This window comes from Bufo bufo, chromosome 1, assembly GCF_905171765.1.
Source record: "Bufo bufo chromosome 1, aBufBuf1.1, whole genome shotgun sequence".
NCBI lineage: Eukaryota > Metazoa > Chordata > Amphibia > Anura > Bufonidae > Bufo > Bufo bufo.
The window spans coordinates 793,082,334-793,101,143 of NC_053389.1; the positions used below are offsets into that span (position 1 = coordinate 793,082,334).

An 18,810-nucleotide genomic window follows, 5' to 3' on the forward strand; every position below is an offset into this window, starting at 1 on the left:
ACTATTAAAAGGACCAGATCTTACAAACACTCTGCCTGGAGTACTCTGTAGATTCAGAAAGTATCCCGTAGCGGTCATGTGTGACGTTGAAAAGATGTTCCACCAGTTTCATGTGAAGAATGAAGATAGAGACTTCCTGAGGTTTCTATGGTGGGAGGACGGAGATACGGATCAGAGCCAGCAGAATACAGAATGAAAGTACACTTGTTTGGAGCAGCATCGTCTCCAGGTTGCGCCAATTATGGTATGAAGTACCTGGCCAATCAGAATGAAAAGGATTGCCCATCAGCAGGATAGGGCCGGCAATAAATAGCTATAGCTGCTGAAGAAAAACTTTTACGTAGATGATGGTCTCTCACAAGCAAGTGACATCTCACTTCTCTGTAATCCACCAGCACTGTACTGCTCTAAATGGAGCTCCGAGAATCATCATACATGAGATGGAGATTCATGGGAGCGATATATAACTACCTCGAAAAAATTGCAGGTTTAGGGTATGTTCACACGACCCGCATGTGTTTTGCGGTCCGCAAATTGTGGATCTGCAAAACGCGGATACCAGCCATGTGTGTTCTGCATTTCAAGGATAGAAGTGCCTATTCTTATTCACGGACAAGAATAGAACATGCTCTATATTTTTTGCGGGGCGGCGGAATGGAAGTACGAATGTGGACAGCACACGATGTGCTGTCCGGGATCCGCACCCATTCCACAAAATTGCTGAATGAATGCGGACCCATAAATATGGTCGTGAGAATGAGCCCTTACTAGAGAGGGCGTTTGTGCCAAGAAGTGGGAAGGATAGACATACTAGTTTGTTACCATGACACAATGTTGATTATGAAATCTGGTGCTATGGGTCTAAATGAGAGAAACATTTTTTTCCTCTTTTTTTAATGTTTTTTTTATATTTATGTTTTGCAATTTGTATTCTTGAAGAGGTTGTCTCACTTCATCAAATGGCATTTATCATGTAGAGAAAGTTAATGCAAGGCACTTACTAATGTATTGTGATTGTCCATATTGCTTCCTTTGCTGGATACATTTTTCCATCACGTTATGCACTGCTCGTATCCTGGGGGATCTAACCATCGCTGCAGCCCAGATACAAGGTGGCCAGGACGGGAGCTGCTGCGATATGCGGATTCCCACAGTCCCGGCCACCAGAGAGGCCAGAACTTTTTCCTAGTGTCCAAACATGACCACTGCTGATGGATTGCAGGGTGGTCGTAACCATAGAAAACACACAGTGTATAATGTGATGGAAAGATGAATCAATGTCAATGTTTTGTGTGGCAGCAGCAGCGAGGCAGCACCCCAGCAACAAGGCCTGGTCCTATTGGCACCTCCAGATTTGTTCTTGCCTGGTTCTCACACCAGGTCCTTATCCGCCTCCTCCTCTATGGACATCCTCCCGTCCCCAATAGCAGCAGGGCAGAGCGTCACTCCCACTCACCCTCCCTCCAGGCAAAATTGTATTACCTAGAAATGCTCTGTACACAGCCCACCACAGCTTTCGCTGCGCAGACGCCTGTCACCCGCGTATTGGACCAGGAGGCCCTCTCTGCCCCCGCTGAGTCACAGACCTCCTGCTGTCTCTGCTATGACAAGTAGCAGAAGCTGCAGCAGCAGCTAATTCAGTTTGATGAACATGATAGAACAGTTTTTTCATTCGCTGTTTCAACCTGATGCACATCAGCAAATGGATACGCATCGCCTGAACAACTAGGTTCATTTATTCCTAGACTGGGACCTTTCTCTGGCACATACCCTGTTCACTGACCCCATGGACTCTGGAGGGGCAGATTGGAACAGCGGCCAATGAATAGATCTGCCATTGCTAACAATAGCTATTTATTGCCGGCCCTATCCTGCCACTGTCTGCCTGTCCATCATGTTCTATACTATATTGCTACTGTTGCTGCCGTCGCAACTGCTGCTCCCAGTACTATTACTCCTACCTAGCCGCGCATCTCCTATCCATCATGTTCCATTCTGTGCTGCTGCTGTGGGTATTACTGCCATTACTACTACCCCTACAGAGCCACACATCTCCTGCCTTCTCTGTCAGGTTCCATACTGTGCTGCTACTGCTCTGTTATTATTACGCCTACACAGCTGCATATCTCCTACCTGTCAGGTTCCATACTGTACTGCTGCTGCTGCTGCGGCTATAACTGCCACTACTACTATCTCTACAGAGCCACACATCCCTTTCTTTGCCTGTCAGGTTCTATACTGTACTGCTACTGCTCTGTTATTATTACGCCTACAGAGCCGCACATCTCCTACTCGTCAGGTTCCATACTGTACTGCTGCTGCCGTGGCTATTACTGCCATTACTACTACATCTACACAGCCACACATCCCTTTCCTTGCCTGTCAGGTTCTATACTGTGCTGCTACTGCTGCCGTTACTATTATTCCTACAAAGCTGCACATTTCCTACCCGTCATGTTCCATACTGTGCTGCTGCCGTGGCTATTACTGCCATTACTACTACCCCTACAGAGCCACACATCTCCTGCCTTATCTGTCAGGTTCCATACTGTGCTGCTACTGCTCTGTTATTATTACGCCTACACAGCTGCATATCTCCTACCCGTCAGGTTCCATACTGTACTGCTGCTGCTGCTGCGGCTATAACTGCCACTACTACTATCTCTACACAGCCACACATCCCCTTCCTTGCCTGTCAGGTTCTATACTGTGCTGCTACTGCTGCCGTTACTATTATTCCTACAAAGCTGCACATTTCCTACCCGTCAGGTTCCATACTGTGCTGCTGCCGTGGCTATTATTGCCATTACTACTACATCTACAAAGCCACACATCTCCTGCCTTATCTGTCAGGTTCCATACTGTGCTGCTACTGCTCTGTTATTATTACACCTACACAGCCGCACATCTTCCACCCGTCAGGTTCCATACTGTACTGCTGCTGCTGCCGTGGCTATAACTGCCACTACTACTACCTACATAGCCACACATCTCCTTCCTTGTCTGTAAAGTTGTACACTCTGCTGCTACTGCTGCCATTACTATTACACCTACACAGCCGCACATCTTCCACCCGTCAGGTTCCATACTGTACATCTGCTGCTGCCATTTGTATTACTGCCATTACTACTACCCTTACACAGACACACATCTCCTATGCATCAGGTTCTATACTGTACTACGATAAAGATAAACCACGGCACTCATTATTGTAAGTTGAATCAATTGTTTTTTTTAATCATCAATCCATTAAGGAATAGATAATATATAAACTGTCTCTATACTGTACTACTGCTGCTGACGTGGCTATTTCTGCCACTACTACTACCCCTACTCAGCCACACATCTCACATACTGTGCTGGTACTGCTGCCATTACTATTACCCCTGCAAAGCCTCACAGCCTTCTCTTGTCCATAAGGTACTGTACTGCTACTGCTCCCAAAAAAAAATATCTTTTGGGATGCTTGTGTGTATGTGTATTACCCATAGCTATATATGTCAGTGTCACTCTGACATTAGTTACTACTGCCCTCTTTGCATTAAAGAGCTTGATAGTGGAATGAGGGAGAGAAAGAAAAAAAGAGATAAAGACAAGATAGAAAAATATGAGTCCTAGAAGACCTCAGAGTGTCATAAACCAATTTTCAGGCCAATTGGGCACTTTTCATTCGGGTCTAATATTTTTTGTAACTGAATCAAATTTTCTAATCATTTAATTTCAAGAAATTTGCTCATCTCTAAATAGAAGGTATATACACAGTATACATATTAATTAAAGGAGTTGTCAAGCCATTAATATTGATGACCAATCATCAGGATAGGTCATCAATATCTGATGGGCGGGGGTCCGACTCCCGGCACTCTGGCCGATCAGCTGTGAGACGAAGAGGTGGCACTCCATGCGAGCACCGCTTCCTCGTCTTTACCCTAGGTCTCGTCTCCTGTGGAGCGGCAGTGTAGTGTAATTACAAGCACGCGCTCCGTTCACTTGAATAGAGTGAGTACTTGTATTACACTGCACTGCCGAGGCGAAGGACAGTGTAATAAAGAGGGAACAGCGCTGACATGGAGCACCGCCTCCCTGTCAAACAGCTGATCGCCGGGTGGTGCGGGATGTCAGACCCCCACCGATCTGATATTGATGACCTATCCTGATGATAGGTCATCAATATTAACAGCTGGACAACCCCTTTAAACAGATTGTCCAGTCTTAGGTTCTGCAACGTATAAGTTGTCCCGTACTTTATCATACTGATTATTGCTATTTAAAGATCTGCGCTTGCTGTCAGTAAATGGAAATTTATCTTTGAGTCATGCACACCTGACCAGTCAATCTGTCCTGGAGGCTGGTTTTAAAGTCAGTATAAAACTGAGTCTGCTTATATAGAACCTACCAGTAGCCATTTGGCTCCAGGAGAAGTATATGGTGGGCTCAGCATGCATGTTGGTACTTGCATCCCTGGATCCGATGAAAGCTGTAATGGCACCGGACGGGGTTAAAAGCAGAGTGTGCTTGGCGTGCATGCTGACCTGCATTCCCTGGACTTTGTGTGGCTGTCATGGCCCATAAACAGGTAGGAACTAGTGTTAGGGACCACTCAGGTGAGGCGACCTTGACGTGGTGAGTGGCTTATTACGCTTTGGCCAAAATGTACACCAATGTCTCATCCAGCATGGAGGCAGGGCAGAGTACTGGTTACAGAGTGCGATCACATTTGCATTTTCCGTTTGTAAATGGAAATTTATGTTTACAAATAGAGGCTGTAAAAGAAGATTTGATTCATCTCACAGCAGAGGGTTTGCTTCAATTGTAACCAGTCTAGGCCATCCTCTGTGAGCTAAACTGAGGTGACCTGTGTGATGCAATCCTAAGCATTCTTGACATGTCTCATACCATTGCAGTACAGAACAGAGACCATCCTGTACTTGTACAGCCAGCGTGTCCATGGGTGTCATAATATGTTTGTAATTGAGACCTCCACCTATTACCTGAACAATAGGGTGCTGGTTAAAAGGGTGATCCCGTCAGGACCTTTTTCGGGGCATATGCCTGTCACAGAAAGGGATCTCCTGTTTGCAAAACATCTAACACTTCTGTATTTTTTCCATTTTCCAGCAACTTGCAAGTTACACTGTGACCCCATTCAGTTCAATGGCTGGTCACTCGATGGGTGTCGGGGGCAAGATTGCTGTGTAACCCCAGCCTGAATCCCTCTGTGCTCTGTGATATACTATGTCCCAGAAAGGTAGGTAACGTGAACTGCCATAATGTCACTGTGATGGAGCGGGTGCTGGCTCTATGATACAATGGAAGGTTGAGATTGGCGATAGCTCCGATCTTGGCTATTTAAAGTGGGTTATTTTCATATAATCAGCATGAAAAACTAGGTCTGTAATTTACTTACTTACAAAAATACTCCAGTTGTGAGATATTCTATTTATTTCATTATAATTGGGGTTTAAAGTCTGTAGCAATGTGCGCGTCCACCTACTGAGGGGGTCGCACATGCTTAGTTCCATCCTTTGACTGCCACCTGCCACTAGTTATATCTACTGTTAGTAGCTGTGACAGTCGCAGGTTGAGAGCTGACGCAGAAAACATGCACCTCCCTGAGCTGTGATAGGGAGAAAGCTGTGGCAGAAAGGACATGTCCCCCTGAGCTGTGATAGGGAGAGAGCTGCAGCGGAAAGAGCATGCTCCTGAGCTATGATAGGCAGAGAGCTGCAGCAGAAATGACATACGCCCTGAGCTGTGACAGAGTAGAGAGCTGCAGCAGAAAGGACATATCCCCTGAGTTGTGATATAGAGAGAGTTGCAGCAGAAAAGAAAACACCGCTGCAGTTCAAAGGACTTGCCCCCTGAGCTGTCATAGGGAGATATATGCAGCAGAACCCCTGAGCTGCCAGTTTGCAATAAATCTAGCAGTGCCATTAGAGCAACGATTGTGGAGATCACTGGATCCATGTGAGGCACAGGACTGGGTCCAGCTTTCTTTTCCAACCAGCCCCTGGATCTGAATGCTTTTGTAATTACATATAATGAAAAATTTTGTAAAGCCACTGAGTTATTCAATAAAATGTATATAGTGCCACCTGCTGTTTGCTATTTTTGTAACTTCTCTGTCCACCTCCTGAGGTGGACACACATGCTCAGTTCCATCCTTCAACTGCCACCAGCCATACCTTCTGCTAGAAGCTGTGACAGTTACAGGGAGAGAGATGCAGAATAAAGCAACACCCCCTTAGCTGTAACATGGAAAGAGATGCAGCAGACAGGACACAACCCTAAGCTGTGAGAAGGTGAGCGCTACAGTAGAAAGAACATACCCCCTAAGCTGTGATAGGGAGAGAGCTGCAGCTGAAAGGACACCATTTTAGCAATGAATGGGAAGATCTCTGGATCCATGTGAGGTACAGGGCCGGTTCTAGCTTTGTTAGGAAGGTATTATCATGTCCTATATCCAGATATGAGTCCGATTTTGGGATCTGGTTGTCAGATGGTAGCTACATGGGCATTTCTCTATAAGAAGTCAGCTAGCCTTCTGTGACCAGCACTGCAGTGAAGATGGTACATGGCTGCATGTACCAGGTTCATGTAAATGTGGGAATATGAAATGTTCTTTATGTAAATATAAGTGGAAATCAAGCAGTACAGAATCTAGTATAGATTGGCAAACATCTTTAGACCGTTTTAATTCCAACAGACACAATCAGGGGCATTTATCATGGCATTTATGTCACTATTGTGGCGTAAATAAGTCGCAAATTATGGCGACTGCTTAAAGGGGTTATCCAATGTCATAAACTCCCCCCCCCCATATGCCGGGCCCCTCACACGGAATATACTTACGCCGTTCCCGGTCCCCGCACCGCCAATGCTGCTTCTCCCTGTACATGGATGAAAACATCCGGTGTCGGGGGGAGCAGCCAATGGCAGACAGGGACGAGCAGGGTAAGTATATTCCATGTGAGGGGCCCGGCACATGGGGGGCTGTTTATGACATTGGATAACCCCTTTAAGCTTCTATGTATTTTTCCGAAGCGCAGAGAAAAGGGGCATCTGCCTCTTAATAAAATCAAAATAGTGCAAATTGGTGCATCTAGGTTTTCTACACCCTTTCCTGACATCCTAAGAGGTGGTGCTTAGCAGAAAGCAGGCGGGCTGCATTTTAAAGGGGTGGGGCCTTTTTGGTGCACCATTTGCACCAAAAAAATCTGTCTCAAAAAAAGCCAACCAATAGTAGAGTCAGAAAAAATTGTCTATCCCTGCAGCACATTTATCATCCAGCCTGAGCTCATATGATAAATCTGCTGCAGGTCGTTACGAGGGAACCTCCAGGCTGCTACCTCCTGGAGTAGTCTCTTTGTGGTTGACAGCTGACCCACAGGGATCAGATACATCGGTGCGGAGGGAACAGGGGAAACCATGGTTGGGGCTGGCAGATTATGAGCAATCCAATAAATAGTCCAAGGTTTGGGCAGGCAGTGAAAGGTCAAAATAAAGGTCAGGTCAGGCAGCAGAGGGTCAGAAACCAGGAATAGGGCAGAAGTCAGTACATGGGCAGACACGGATACAACTTACCATAATCGGGAGGCTTTGTGGATTGTAAATCTGGATAGCAGCTATCCACAGGGATTACATTCATGTACGGATCTGATGTATTTTTTACTAAGTAAACATGTTTCTTCTGGTTTGAGCATTATCGCGATCACCATTATTTGTGGCTATACATATAATAACTAGGTGTTTTTTCACTTGGTAATTATCATTGCATATATTCCTTGTGTATCGTAGTTGGGCAGGAGTTAAGGTGAAAGAGGCAGTGGGTGTGATCTGATTGTTTTACTTGGGAGGAGGGTGCAGTGATGTAATGGGCCTCCTATATATTAACTGGTAACCTGTGTGAAAGGCTCAAGGATGACTGGAGTCGAAACGCGTAAGCTTATTTTTTGCCACTATGCACGTTTTTTATTTTTTTATATACAATTTTAATAAAGGCTTGTTTTTATCTAGCAGTGCTGAAGGATTTTTCTATATATGAACTTTTCAAGTGGTGGAGCTGACATTATGGTTTCAACCTTCGGAGAACTGTCCAGATGGCACCTGTGAAGTGAACGCTATTGGTGAGCCATATATGTGCCCTTTATGTGTTACTATTTGCTGTGGATTACCGTTTAATTTATACTGTACAGGGGAATGCCGTAAAAACAGAACCCAAAAGACGCAGGCGGAATACAAGTCAATGGAAAAATAGAAAAGTTATAGCTCTCGAAAACCTAGAAATTAAAAAAAAACTAACTCCTGGTCCTTAAGGCCAAACCCTTCATTAACCAAGATAGGAAAATAGGAATCTGCTATTTTCAGAAGTCCCATACAGGTGTGTGGAGAGTGGACACACATAAGCAGTTTGCTCTGCCTTTACTTCAGGGGCCCTGTTTTGGAGATAGGAGTGGGTCCACCCTTAAAGGGGTTGTCTCCTTAAGGGGTTAAGGGTACAGGACCACTGATATGGGGCCCATGGTGACGGGGTGGACCCGCCGCTAAACTGCATCCATTGCTATGCTACACACCCACCAAAAATCATCCAATTTGGTATATAGTAATAGCCACTAGAGGGAGCCTACTGCATACAGAGCTACACAGTTCCCAATCTGTCCATTATTACCTGTAGGAATCCATTCTCTGTAACCACCCCCTAGTGGTAGCTGTAGGTATCAACAGTTTTGATGTTTTTACTCTTTTACCCTCAGTATATCCAGTTTTAGTAACCATAACACTTTTTTATCTTCGCATTTTTTACCCTCTTGTTTGGGGTTAGGGCCCATTTTCAGTTCTGTAAAAGGTGTGCACCCCCTATGGGCTTAGAGCACATGAGACCCTTATACATTTCACCACGCGTCGTGGGAAAGCAGTGACATCTTTAGAGACAAGAATATAGAGCAGAGATTATTTCATGTCATTTGCATAGTCCAAATGTTTTTAAAACAATTCAATGAAAAAAGGTCTGAACCGTGTACAGAGGCTGACAGATGCTCGCACGCCCGCAGCATGACCACACTATCGTAGATCAGCAGGGGATTGTAGGTGAGCAGTATCTAGGTCTATTCATTACAGTACTATCCCTCCAGCAGTACAGAAGGCGATGTGATATTTATAGCGGGATTACTACTAACCGTACTACTACTGTACATATTGTCCTGGAGAAAGTCTCACATGTCTGATTAGTTCCGCATGGCTGTGGTCAAACAATAGAATTCCAAAAATGTTTAGTATAAATCATTTTATGCTGTTATATCATGAGTATTATATGTGATTATGATTATGTCATTGTGTATTCCCAAATCCTATCTATCTATCTATCTATCTATCTATCTATCTATCTATCTATCATCTATCTATCTATCTATTATCTATCTATCTATCTATTATCTATCTATCTCATATCTATCTATCTATCATCTATCTATCTATCTATCTATCTATCTATTATCTATCTATCTATCTATCTATTATCTATCTATCTCATATCTATCTATCATCTATCTATCTATCTATCTATCTATCTATCTCATATCTATCTATCTATCTATCTATCTATCTATCATGTATCTATCTATCTATCTATCATCTATCTATCTCATATCTATCTATCTATCTATCTATCTATCTATCTCATATCTATCTATCTATTATCTATCTATCTATCTATCTATCTATTTCTTATATCGGTCTGTCTCTCTGTCCGTCAGTCTATGCTTCCCAACCGTCCTGGATCCAGTGGGACAGTCCATAATCTTGGCCTCTGTCCCAGTGTCCCAGGACAGGTGCCAAATGTCCTGACTTCAACTGTATGTGTGTCCTCAGGACGCATATACAGTCGAACACAATGGTGAAACAGGGAGCCATCAGCAGCTTGCTCCACCATTCACTGCTGCAGGTAGGTCGGCACAGGTAGGCGGGATACAGTGACATCATCACACCTGCTGCGACAGCGCAAACGAGACCAGAGCCGATCTGACCGGCACAGCTTGTGGTGGGAACATGGGATAGGTGAGTATACAAACTAAGGGGGCGTCCCTGTGTGTGGGGGGACGTATGTAGGCATCATACTGTATGAGGGGGCTATCTATGCATATCTCCTATCTATCTATTATCTATCTATCTATCTATCTATCTATCTCATGTCTATCTATCTATCTATCTATCTATCTATTATCTATCTCATATCTATCTATCTATCTATCTATCTACAGTATCTATCTATTATCTATCTCATATCTATCTATACTAGTCATATATGCTGGGAGTAGTAGTCCTCATCACACCCAGCTTTCATTAGGTACATGATCTCTTAATGCTCCTACATGAGCTTCTGCAATAGATATAATTGTCTCCAGTTTATGCAATGCTGGGAGCTGTAGTCCCCACCATGTCCTTAGCAGATATTGTTATGCAATGTCCACATTGCAGCTGGTGTCAGTAATATTATATGGCTATCTCTTTATACATGGAGGAGGGGAGGGGGGTATTAGCAGAGAAAAGGAAGAGGGATGTGTAGGGACAGTCTGGAGAGGGGAGAGGCTGGCACATTCTCACAGGACGCACTAGGGTTAAGTAAGGTGAACGCTCAGCCTCAGCTGAACTCTGTAGGGCAGGGAGAGAAAGACGCACACTGTGTATATACAGTGATAGTGAGCGAGAGACAGAGCATGAGACACCCAGGGAGACTGCTGCAAGCACCCAGCTCCTGCCTGCTCCAGCCTGACAGCCAGGACCCTCTGCAGCTGCCCACACAGGTACCCAGGGGGAAAGCCCAGACCAGGAGCAGCCTGGCCTGCAGAGCTGACACTCTTAACAGTTGGTTGCTCTAGTGTATAACTGATGGGGGTGAGAGAGTGAGGTGCTGCAGGGCTGACACTCTAATAACAGGGTGCTATAGTATATCACTAATGGGGGTGAGAGAGTGAGGTGCTGCAGAGCTGACACTCTAACAGGGTGCTCTAGTATATGACTAATGGGGGTGCAAGATTGAGGTGCTGCAGAGCTGACACTCTAACAGCAGGGTGCTCTAGTATATGACTAATGGGGGTGAGAGAGTGAGGTGCTGCAGAGCTGACACTCTAACAGCAGGGTGCTCTAGTATATGACTAATGGGGGTGCAAGATTGAGGTGCTGCAGAGCTGACAATCTAAACAGCTGGGAACTATAGCATATGTCTAATGGGGGTGCAAGAGTGATGTGCTGCAGAGCTGACAATCTAATAACAGGGTGCACTAGTATATAACTAATGGGGGTGGAAGTGTGAGGTGCTGAAGAGCTGACACTCTAACAGTGTAATATAGTATATGATTAATGGGGGTGGAAAAGTGATGTGCTGCAGAGCTGACAATCTAACAGCAGAGTTCTCTAGTGTATAACTAATGGGGGTGAGAGAGTGAGGTGCTGCAGAGCTGACACTCTAACAGCTGGGTACTGTAGTATATAACTAATAGGGGTGGAAGAGTGAGGTGCTGCAGAGCTGACAATCTAACAGCTGAGTGCTAGTATAATATATGACTTATTGTGGTAGAGGTGTGACGTGCTGCGGAGCTGACATGCTAACATCAGGGTGCTTTAGTATATGGCAAAAGGGGGTGAGAGAGTGAGGTGCTGCAGAGCTGACACTGTACTTCCATATAGACAGAGTAGGAACAGCAGGGAACTGTACTGTATGATTTATATATACACTATTGGGTACAGCAGAGCTGACACTAGTATGTGCCGCTATATACACTGGATCTGCAGACCTGACACTCTAATATGTGACTGCTATATAGGTGTGACTGCGCTTCGTCTGATTTCGGTGGTATATGCTGCCTGTATTTGCATGCATCCGTTGGATCTGAGGCACACCCAAGTTTGATTGTCTATTTCATAAGATAATTCTCGGCTTTCCAAGAAATGGTTACACAATTATTACTGAATATTAACATACGCGCTCCTGCCTCCCCTCCGACCAACCTGCTGTGAGCGCCAAACGTGCTCTATGGGTCTTGATGAACAAGTGTGTGGCTGGTGGTTCTCACTGTTGATTCTCTGCAACTTTGGAAATGCAGAGTAGAAGATGTCAGAGATCATCTGTGAGGTCTAGGCATGTCATAAGAGAACTGAAACAGACAGAAAAACCCTGTTAGAAAGACGTGGAGGATCTAGGGTGATGGAATGGGTTCCGATTTAGCTTTAGATTTAAAGATGTAATTTGGGCTAAAGATTGAGTTCTAGATGTAAGGGTAACAGTAAGGCCTCATGCACACGACCGTTGTTGTGTTCCGTTCCGCAAAATGGGGTTCCGTTGTTCCGTGATCCGTTTCCGTGTGTCTTCCTTTATTTTTGGAGGATCACCAGACATGAAGGAAAGTAAAAAAAAGTCTAAGTCAAGTTTGCCATGCAAATGATAGGAAAAAAACGGACGCAGATGAAAATCTTGTGTGCCTCTGCGTTTTCACGGTCCCATTGACTTGAATGGGTCCGCGAACAGTTTTCCGTGAAAAAAAATAGGACAGGTTATATTTTTTTGACGGACTGGAACCACGGATCATGGACGCGGATGACAAACGGTTAAAAGTCAATGGGTCCGCAGAAAATCACGGAAAACGGAACAACGGACATGGAATAAAACAATGGTCGTGTGCATGAGGCCTAAAGGTGGTTTGGGATATAAGATCTAGGTCAGGGGTTACAATTAGAGATCTGGGTCATGGTTTTAAGGTTAGGTCAAAGATCTAGTTAAAAATCAAAGTCTAGCTCTGGGGTTAGACTTAGTGATCTAGAATTGAGATACACGATCACGATCTAGAGCTAAGGCATAGTGTGTTACAGATCATTAGGGTTCGAGGGTTGGAGATCTAGGTCATGGTTTTAAGACTGGCTTTAGAGATCTAGATCTAGACTTAGGCTGCGTTCACACGGGTGAGATTTCCACGCGGGTGCAATGCGGTAGGTGAACGTATTGCACCCGCACTGAATCCCGACCCATCCATTTCAATGGGGCTGTTCAGATGAGCGGTGATTTTCACGCATCACTTGTGCGTTGCGTGAAAATCGCAGCATGCTCTATATTCTGCGTTTTTCACGCAACGCAGGCCCCATAGATGTGAATGGGGTTGCGTGAAAATCGCAAGCATCCGCAAGCAAGTGCGGATGCGGTGCGATTTTCACGCATGGTTGCTAGGAGACGATCGGGATGGAGACCCGATCATTATTATTTTCCCTTATAACTATGTTATAAGGGGAAATAATACAATTTACAGAACACCGATCCCAAGCCCAAACTTCTGTGAAGAAGTTCGGGTTTGGGTACCAAACATGCGCGATTTTTCTCACGCGAGTGCAAAACGCATTACAATGTTTTGCACTCGCGCGGAAAAATCGAGGGTGTTCCCGCAACGCACCCGCACATTTTCCCGCAACGCCCGTGTGAACCCAGCCTTAAGGTTCAAGGTCTAGCTATACAGTATAGGTTATTGATCGAGGTTTGGGGTAGAGACTGATGGTTTATATGTTAGATGTAAGGGTTAGTGGTATGGATAATTAAGGTTCTAAGGTTACAGGTCTAGGTTTAGCGATCTAGGTTAAGGTTGGAGATTTAGGTCATGGCTTTAAGATTAGTGTTGGAAATATAGCTCTAGGATTAGAGTTAGAGCTTTAAGTCATGGTTTTAAGGTTAAGGTTAAAGATCTAGAGTTGAGACGCATTTACACTGTTCTGATGAGATCCTATGACAGAACCCTATGACAGAACTCAATACCGGAAAACTTTAACGCTAGTGTGATAGTAGCCTTATAATAAAAAAACACTTGGAGGAGAAGATAAGACGCAGGTCACAGTAGTGAGTAGTGTTGAGCGAACTTCTGTTTTAAGTTCGGCGTCTAAAGTTCGGCTTCCGGTTAGCGGAAAATCCCGATATGGATTCCGAATTCCGTTGTGGTCCGTGGTAGCGGAATCAATAATCGGCCATTATTGATTCCGCTACCACGGACCACAACGGAATTCGGAATCCATATCAGGATTCTCCGCTAACCAGAAGCCGAACTTTAGACGCCGAACTTAAAACAGAAGTTCGCTCAACACTAGTAGTGAGCCATTTCTACATATAGGGGAATACAGCACCACATACCTCTTACATCCAGTGACATCTCCTGTCATGTAGACCTTCTCTTTCCTCTTCTCCTCCGTTTGCCCCAGACCACCATGACAAATTCTTTCAGCCGCATCTCGTCTCTACAGAGTTTGTTACACAGACATGTTAGATTTCTCATAATTGGGGTCATTTATCAAACTGATGTATAGTACAATTGGCTTAGTTGCCCATAGCAACCAATCAGATTCCACTTTTCATTCTCAAAATGAGCTGTCTAAAATTAAAAGTGTAATCTGGTTGCAACTAAGCCAGTTCTACTTTACACCAGTTTGATAAATGACCCCCAAATGTCCCTATAGTGTCTACAGCAATTATAATGTTCCCTAGAGTACCCCCAGTAATAATAAGATCCTATATTGTGCTCCAGGTAATAATACCTGTATAGTGTCCCTGAAAAATATTGTCCCCTAATATGTCCTTGTAATAGAAATGCCCCTATATTTCCTACCCAATAGCGACATCCCCCACACTGCCATCACAGTAGTAATTGTCCCCTACAGTAGTAATTGTCCCCCAAAGTAGTAATTGTCCCCACACTGCCCCCACAGTAGTAATTGTCCAAACACTGCCCCCACAGTAGTAATTGTCCCCCACACTGCCCCTACAGTAGTAATTGTCCAAACACTGCCCCCACAGTAGTAATTGTCCCCCACACTGCCCCCACAGTACCAATTGTCCCCCACAGTATCAATTTCCCCCAGAGTATCAATTTCCCCCACACTGCCCCCACAGTATTGATTACCCCCACACTTCCCCCACAGTATTGATTTTCCCCCAGACTGCCCCCACAATAGTAATTGTCCCCCACACTGCCCCCACAGTAGTAATTGTCCCCCACACTGCCCCCACAGTAGTAATTGTCCCCCACACTGCCCCCACAGTAGTAATTGTCCCCCACACTGCCCCCACAGTACCAGTTTTTCCCCACACTGCCCCCTCAGTATTAATTGTCTCCCACACTGCCCCCTCAGTATTAATTGTCTCCCACACTGCCCCCACAGTATTAATTGTCCCCCACACTGCCCCCACAGTAGTAATTTTTCACTCACACTGCCCCACAGTATTAATTGGCCCCCACACTGCCCCCACAGAATTAATTTCCCCCCACACTGCCCCCATGTAGTAATTTGCCCCCCCATTGTCCCTTCAGCAATATGTATCCTCGCCTCCTGTGCCCCCCAGTAATGTCCCCCAAAGTTGGCTTGGCACACAAAAAAATAAAATAAAAGCCAATACTTACCTGTGGAGCTCACTCGTAGATAGGCAGGCGCGCGGCGCACGTCACTGTGCTGCGTCCCGGCACAGGCGCGTGATGAAGTTATCGCGCCGGCTCCGCCGGGCCCGGGTGAATAACTTTGCAGTCCGTGCACATTATGTTATGTGCACGGCTGCGGCGGGCCCCCATCCCGGCCGGGCCCTCGGACCACGTCCGAAGTGCCTGACCGGTCAGTCCGCCCCTGGTTTCTGGGTAGCAGATCCCTGTTCACACAGCACAATCTTCTGATCAGAAACAAAGATTGAGGTGTGTGCACCAAAGATTATTTCTCCTGATGAACCAGTATTTTGCTCTTTTATCAAGCGATTTGCAGCACCTTTACACAGGCAGATTTTCTGGAACAAGCATTTGCATTAATGTTTGTTCCCAATAATCAGTTCAAATATAGGCCTGTGTAAACTCACTTTTAGTATTCATGGTCTCACTCTATAATTAGGGTTAGTGATCGAGGTTTGGGGTTGAAACTGACAGTCTAGATAATGGTAAAGATAATTAGAGTTTGAGATGTTAGTCAAGGTTTTAAGGTCAATGTTAGAGATCTAGCTCTAGGGTTAGAGATGCAGATCTAGGTCATGATTTTTTTAAAGGTCTACTTTGAGTAGGTTAGTGGTTGCTAAATAAAAGAGCATTATGCCAATAGATTACCTTTAAAGTGACCTGGAGTGGGCCCAAGTGATGTTTAAAACAAGCAAAATTGACTTTACAGCTGTGACACCACCAATTTACTTAGTCCCAAGGTTTTTTGACCCATCAGATTACTAAAGCATATAGGGTTGTCCCCTTTATTAACATGTTTATAATGTGAAGGTGGTGGTGTGGCTTTCTCTTTGGAAGATTTATTTTCATCAGTTGAGGAGGTATCTGAATATGTACGTGGCTTCATAATCCTTTGAAAAAAACATAGTGTAATGTTTTCCTTTTCCTTCAGGGGCACTGCAGCAAAATAGAATGAATGTAAAGTGTCATCAAACATCAGGTCCATCTAGTAATCTGTTCTGGTTAGCTTGTAAAATATTTTACATACATAACTGCCAGGAACTGACACATTGTGATATAAAACTTTGTACTTTCCTTCTTCTGTGTCCTGACTTAGTCCCTCTCTTGATTTCACAGGATTTTGCTCTTTGACCTCCAATTGTACACAATCCTGGCTCAACTCAGTGACCTCTCCCCTCCAGCCCTCTCCCCTCACCCCAATATGAATGGTCAAGTGCCTTGTCCTACTTCCGAGGATCTGTCCTCTCACCAGGCTCCACCTACTCTCGAACCCTATGCTCCTCCTCCTCCTCCAGCTACTACACAGGACACTCTCGAAGATGCCTCATCTCCAGGATCCCTCCTGTCCACCTCTGGCCTCCTCCTTGCTCGTTCTCTCCTTAGTCGCCGGAGTAGTACTTCACCAAACAATTCACCATCATCCTGTAGCCTTCGCCGTCGTCGAGAATTTACTCCAGAAGAGAGAAAAGATGACACTTACTGGGACAAGCGGAAAAAAAACAACGAGGCGGCTAAACGCTCAAGAGAGAAACGTCGTGCTGGTGACATTGCCCTAGAAGGACGCGTCATTGCTCTTTTGGAGGAGAATGCAAGGCTGCGAGCTGAGCTGCTTGCTCTTCGATTCCGCTTCGGCCTGGTACGGGATCCATGTGAGGAAGCTCGTGGGTCGTATGCACAGCCATGCGGTCTTCATGATCCTACTCCACCAAATCCTCCTCCACCAATGCCTCATTCAGAAGACTCTGGATTCTCCACACCCAGTGTCGGCAGTCCAGTTTTCTTTGAAGACAGAGTTCCTGAACAGGAGCCTCAAAATTTACCGCCACCATCCATAAATTATTATGGATCAGTTCCAGTAGAGACTGTAGAACATCCTCGTGGGAGACTTGACATTCATCCTGACACATATAAAAGCCTCCCACACAAGTTGAGGTTTAAAGCCTGTGCTCCAGGTGAGGACGGACCTCATGTCGCAGCACCCGTTTCTAACAGTTTTCCTACTGAAGTGGCCCAAGGTTTCCCCCAGCAGCCAATGGCCTTTCCACGAGGACGGTGGGGAAACCAAGGTCAGGATGGATCTCCCAGTCAGGCTGCAGAAAACTCTGAACTTAGGTCTCAACTTGCCTCACTGTCCGCGGAGGTGGCCCAGCTGAAGAGAATTTTTTCAGAGCAGATGACGGGTCGAAGTGGACCTGATTAGTACTGTACTTTAGTCATAAGCCACAAATCGTTGCAAATTGCTAATAAGAAATACATGAGAAACTTATTACAAAAGCCACACAACTGGTTTCCTCTATTTACCTAAAACACGTCAGCTGCTCCACATAAGAAGGCATGATTTCATAAGTCTGGTGCTAGAAAGACATTACTTCCTTTGCGAAAGGATACTGAATTAGTCCAGTTGCTGAGATATACAATGGACTGATGTGACCTCTTTTCCTCCACTGGAGGGAGTGCGTAATATAATACTGTCTGGAACAAGTAAAAAAAAAAGTGTTTGTGTTTTACGTCTCGTGGTGCCAAAAATTTTTAAAACACGTCCTGTTGGGCCACGTTGCTGCAATTTCTTCACGTTTTATCTCTCTACACTTGCGCAGGGACATAGTGACCTCTTTATATTTTCACTCCTTTGTTATTACATCACCACCGGCACTATGGCACAGGACTGCCACAGCTTCTCCTCAATCGGCAGATGTTAGGACACAGATGTAGAAGAAAATACAGCATGTTCTCGTGAAACAGTCACGTGTGTTTGTGATCTATGAGTTATTCCCATTATACCAGTCCTTTAAGTGTCCTTTTTCATGTCTGTATTTCAACGGTTCCTACTATATTTGTGTGTTTTGCCACAACTTTTTTGTATTTGACTCTTTTTGTTGGGGATTCATCAACTCTATGTCAGGTGTGGGAAAATAAACATGGACTTCTAAGGGGGCATATATGTAAATTAAGTAGAGTTATCGCCTGAGGGTCAAATACCAGTATTCTGAAAGGTCGTAAAATGTTGATGATATGTTTTACATTACAGAGGTGCGGGACCGTTCAGTAGACGTTTGGCCAGTCCAGGAATCTTCTGTTTGGCCATTCTATATACCTCATAGCTAGTTTTTACCTTCCTCCCACTTACCTCCTTGTTGATATTCCCAGATACAATTTTTGGGGGGATTTTCCAGGTCCTTGTGTCTCTAGGCCTTCTCCACTTTCTGTCTTGTTGAATGCTCAATTTCTCATTTCTTATCCTATTCTCATCATTTGTCTGGCAAGAAAGGGTGGAATATGGGGTAAACTGTTCTTTCTGTAAAATAACTTGCCAATACTACACCCCTTTGCCACCCAAGTAGGTTGTTTTTGGAAC

At 44.9% G+C, this 18,810-nt stretch overlaps 1 protein-coding gene across 5 annotated transcripts in view; it reads left to right on the plus strand.

The window, feature by feature from the left end:
* LOC120986450 (nuclear factor interleukin-3-regulated protein-like) overlaps positions 1-17,938 on the plus strand; it is a 30,115-nt gene extending 12,177 nt beyond the window's left edge. For 2 of the 5 annotated variants that reach the window (XM_040415035.1, XM_040415036.1), the window contains exons 2-4: positions 5,119-5,248; positions 8,020-8,126; positions 16,572-17,938. In XM_040415035.1, coding sequence (XP_040270969.1) covers positions 16,657-17,655 — 999 coding nt within the window. In that variant the 5' untranslated portion in view covers positions 5,119-5,248; positions 8,020-8,126; positions 16,572-16,656 and the 3' untranslated portion in view covers positions 17,656-17,938. Of the gene's footprint in view, positions 1-5,118; positions 5,249-8,016; positions 8,127-10,008; positions 10,054-10,630; positions 10,800-16,571 lie in introns of those variants that run through there. The other 3 variants (XM_040415037.1, XM_040415038.1, XM_040415034.1) reach the window with 3 other exon arrangements.
* The last annotated feature ends 872 nt before the right edge of the window (positions 17,939-18,810 follow it).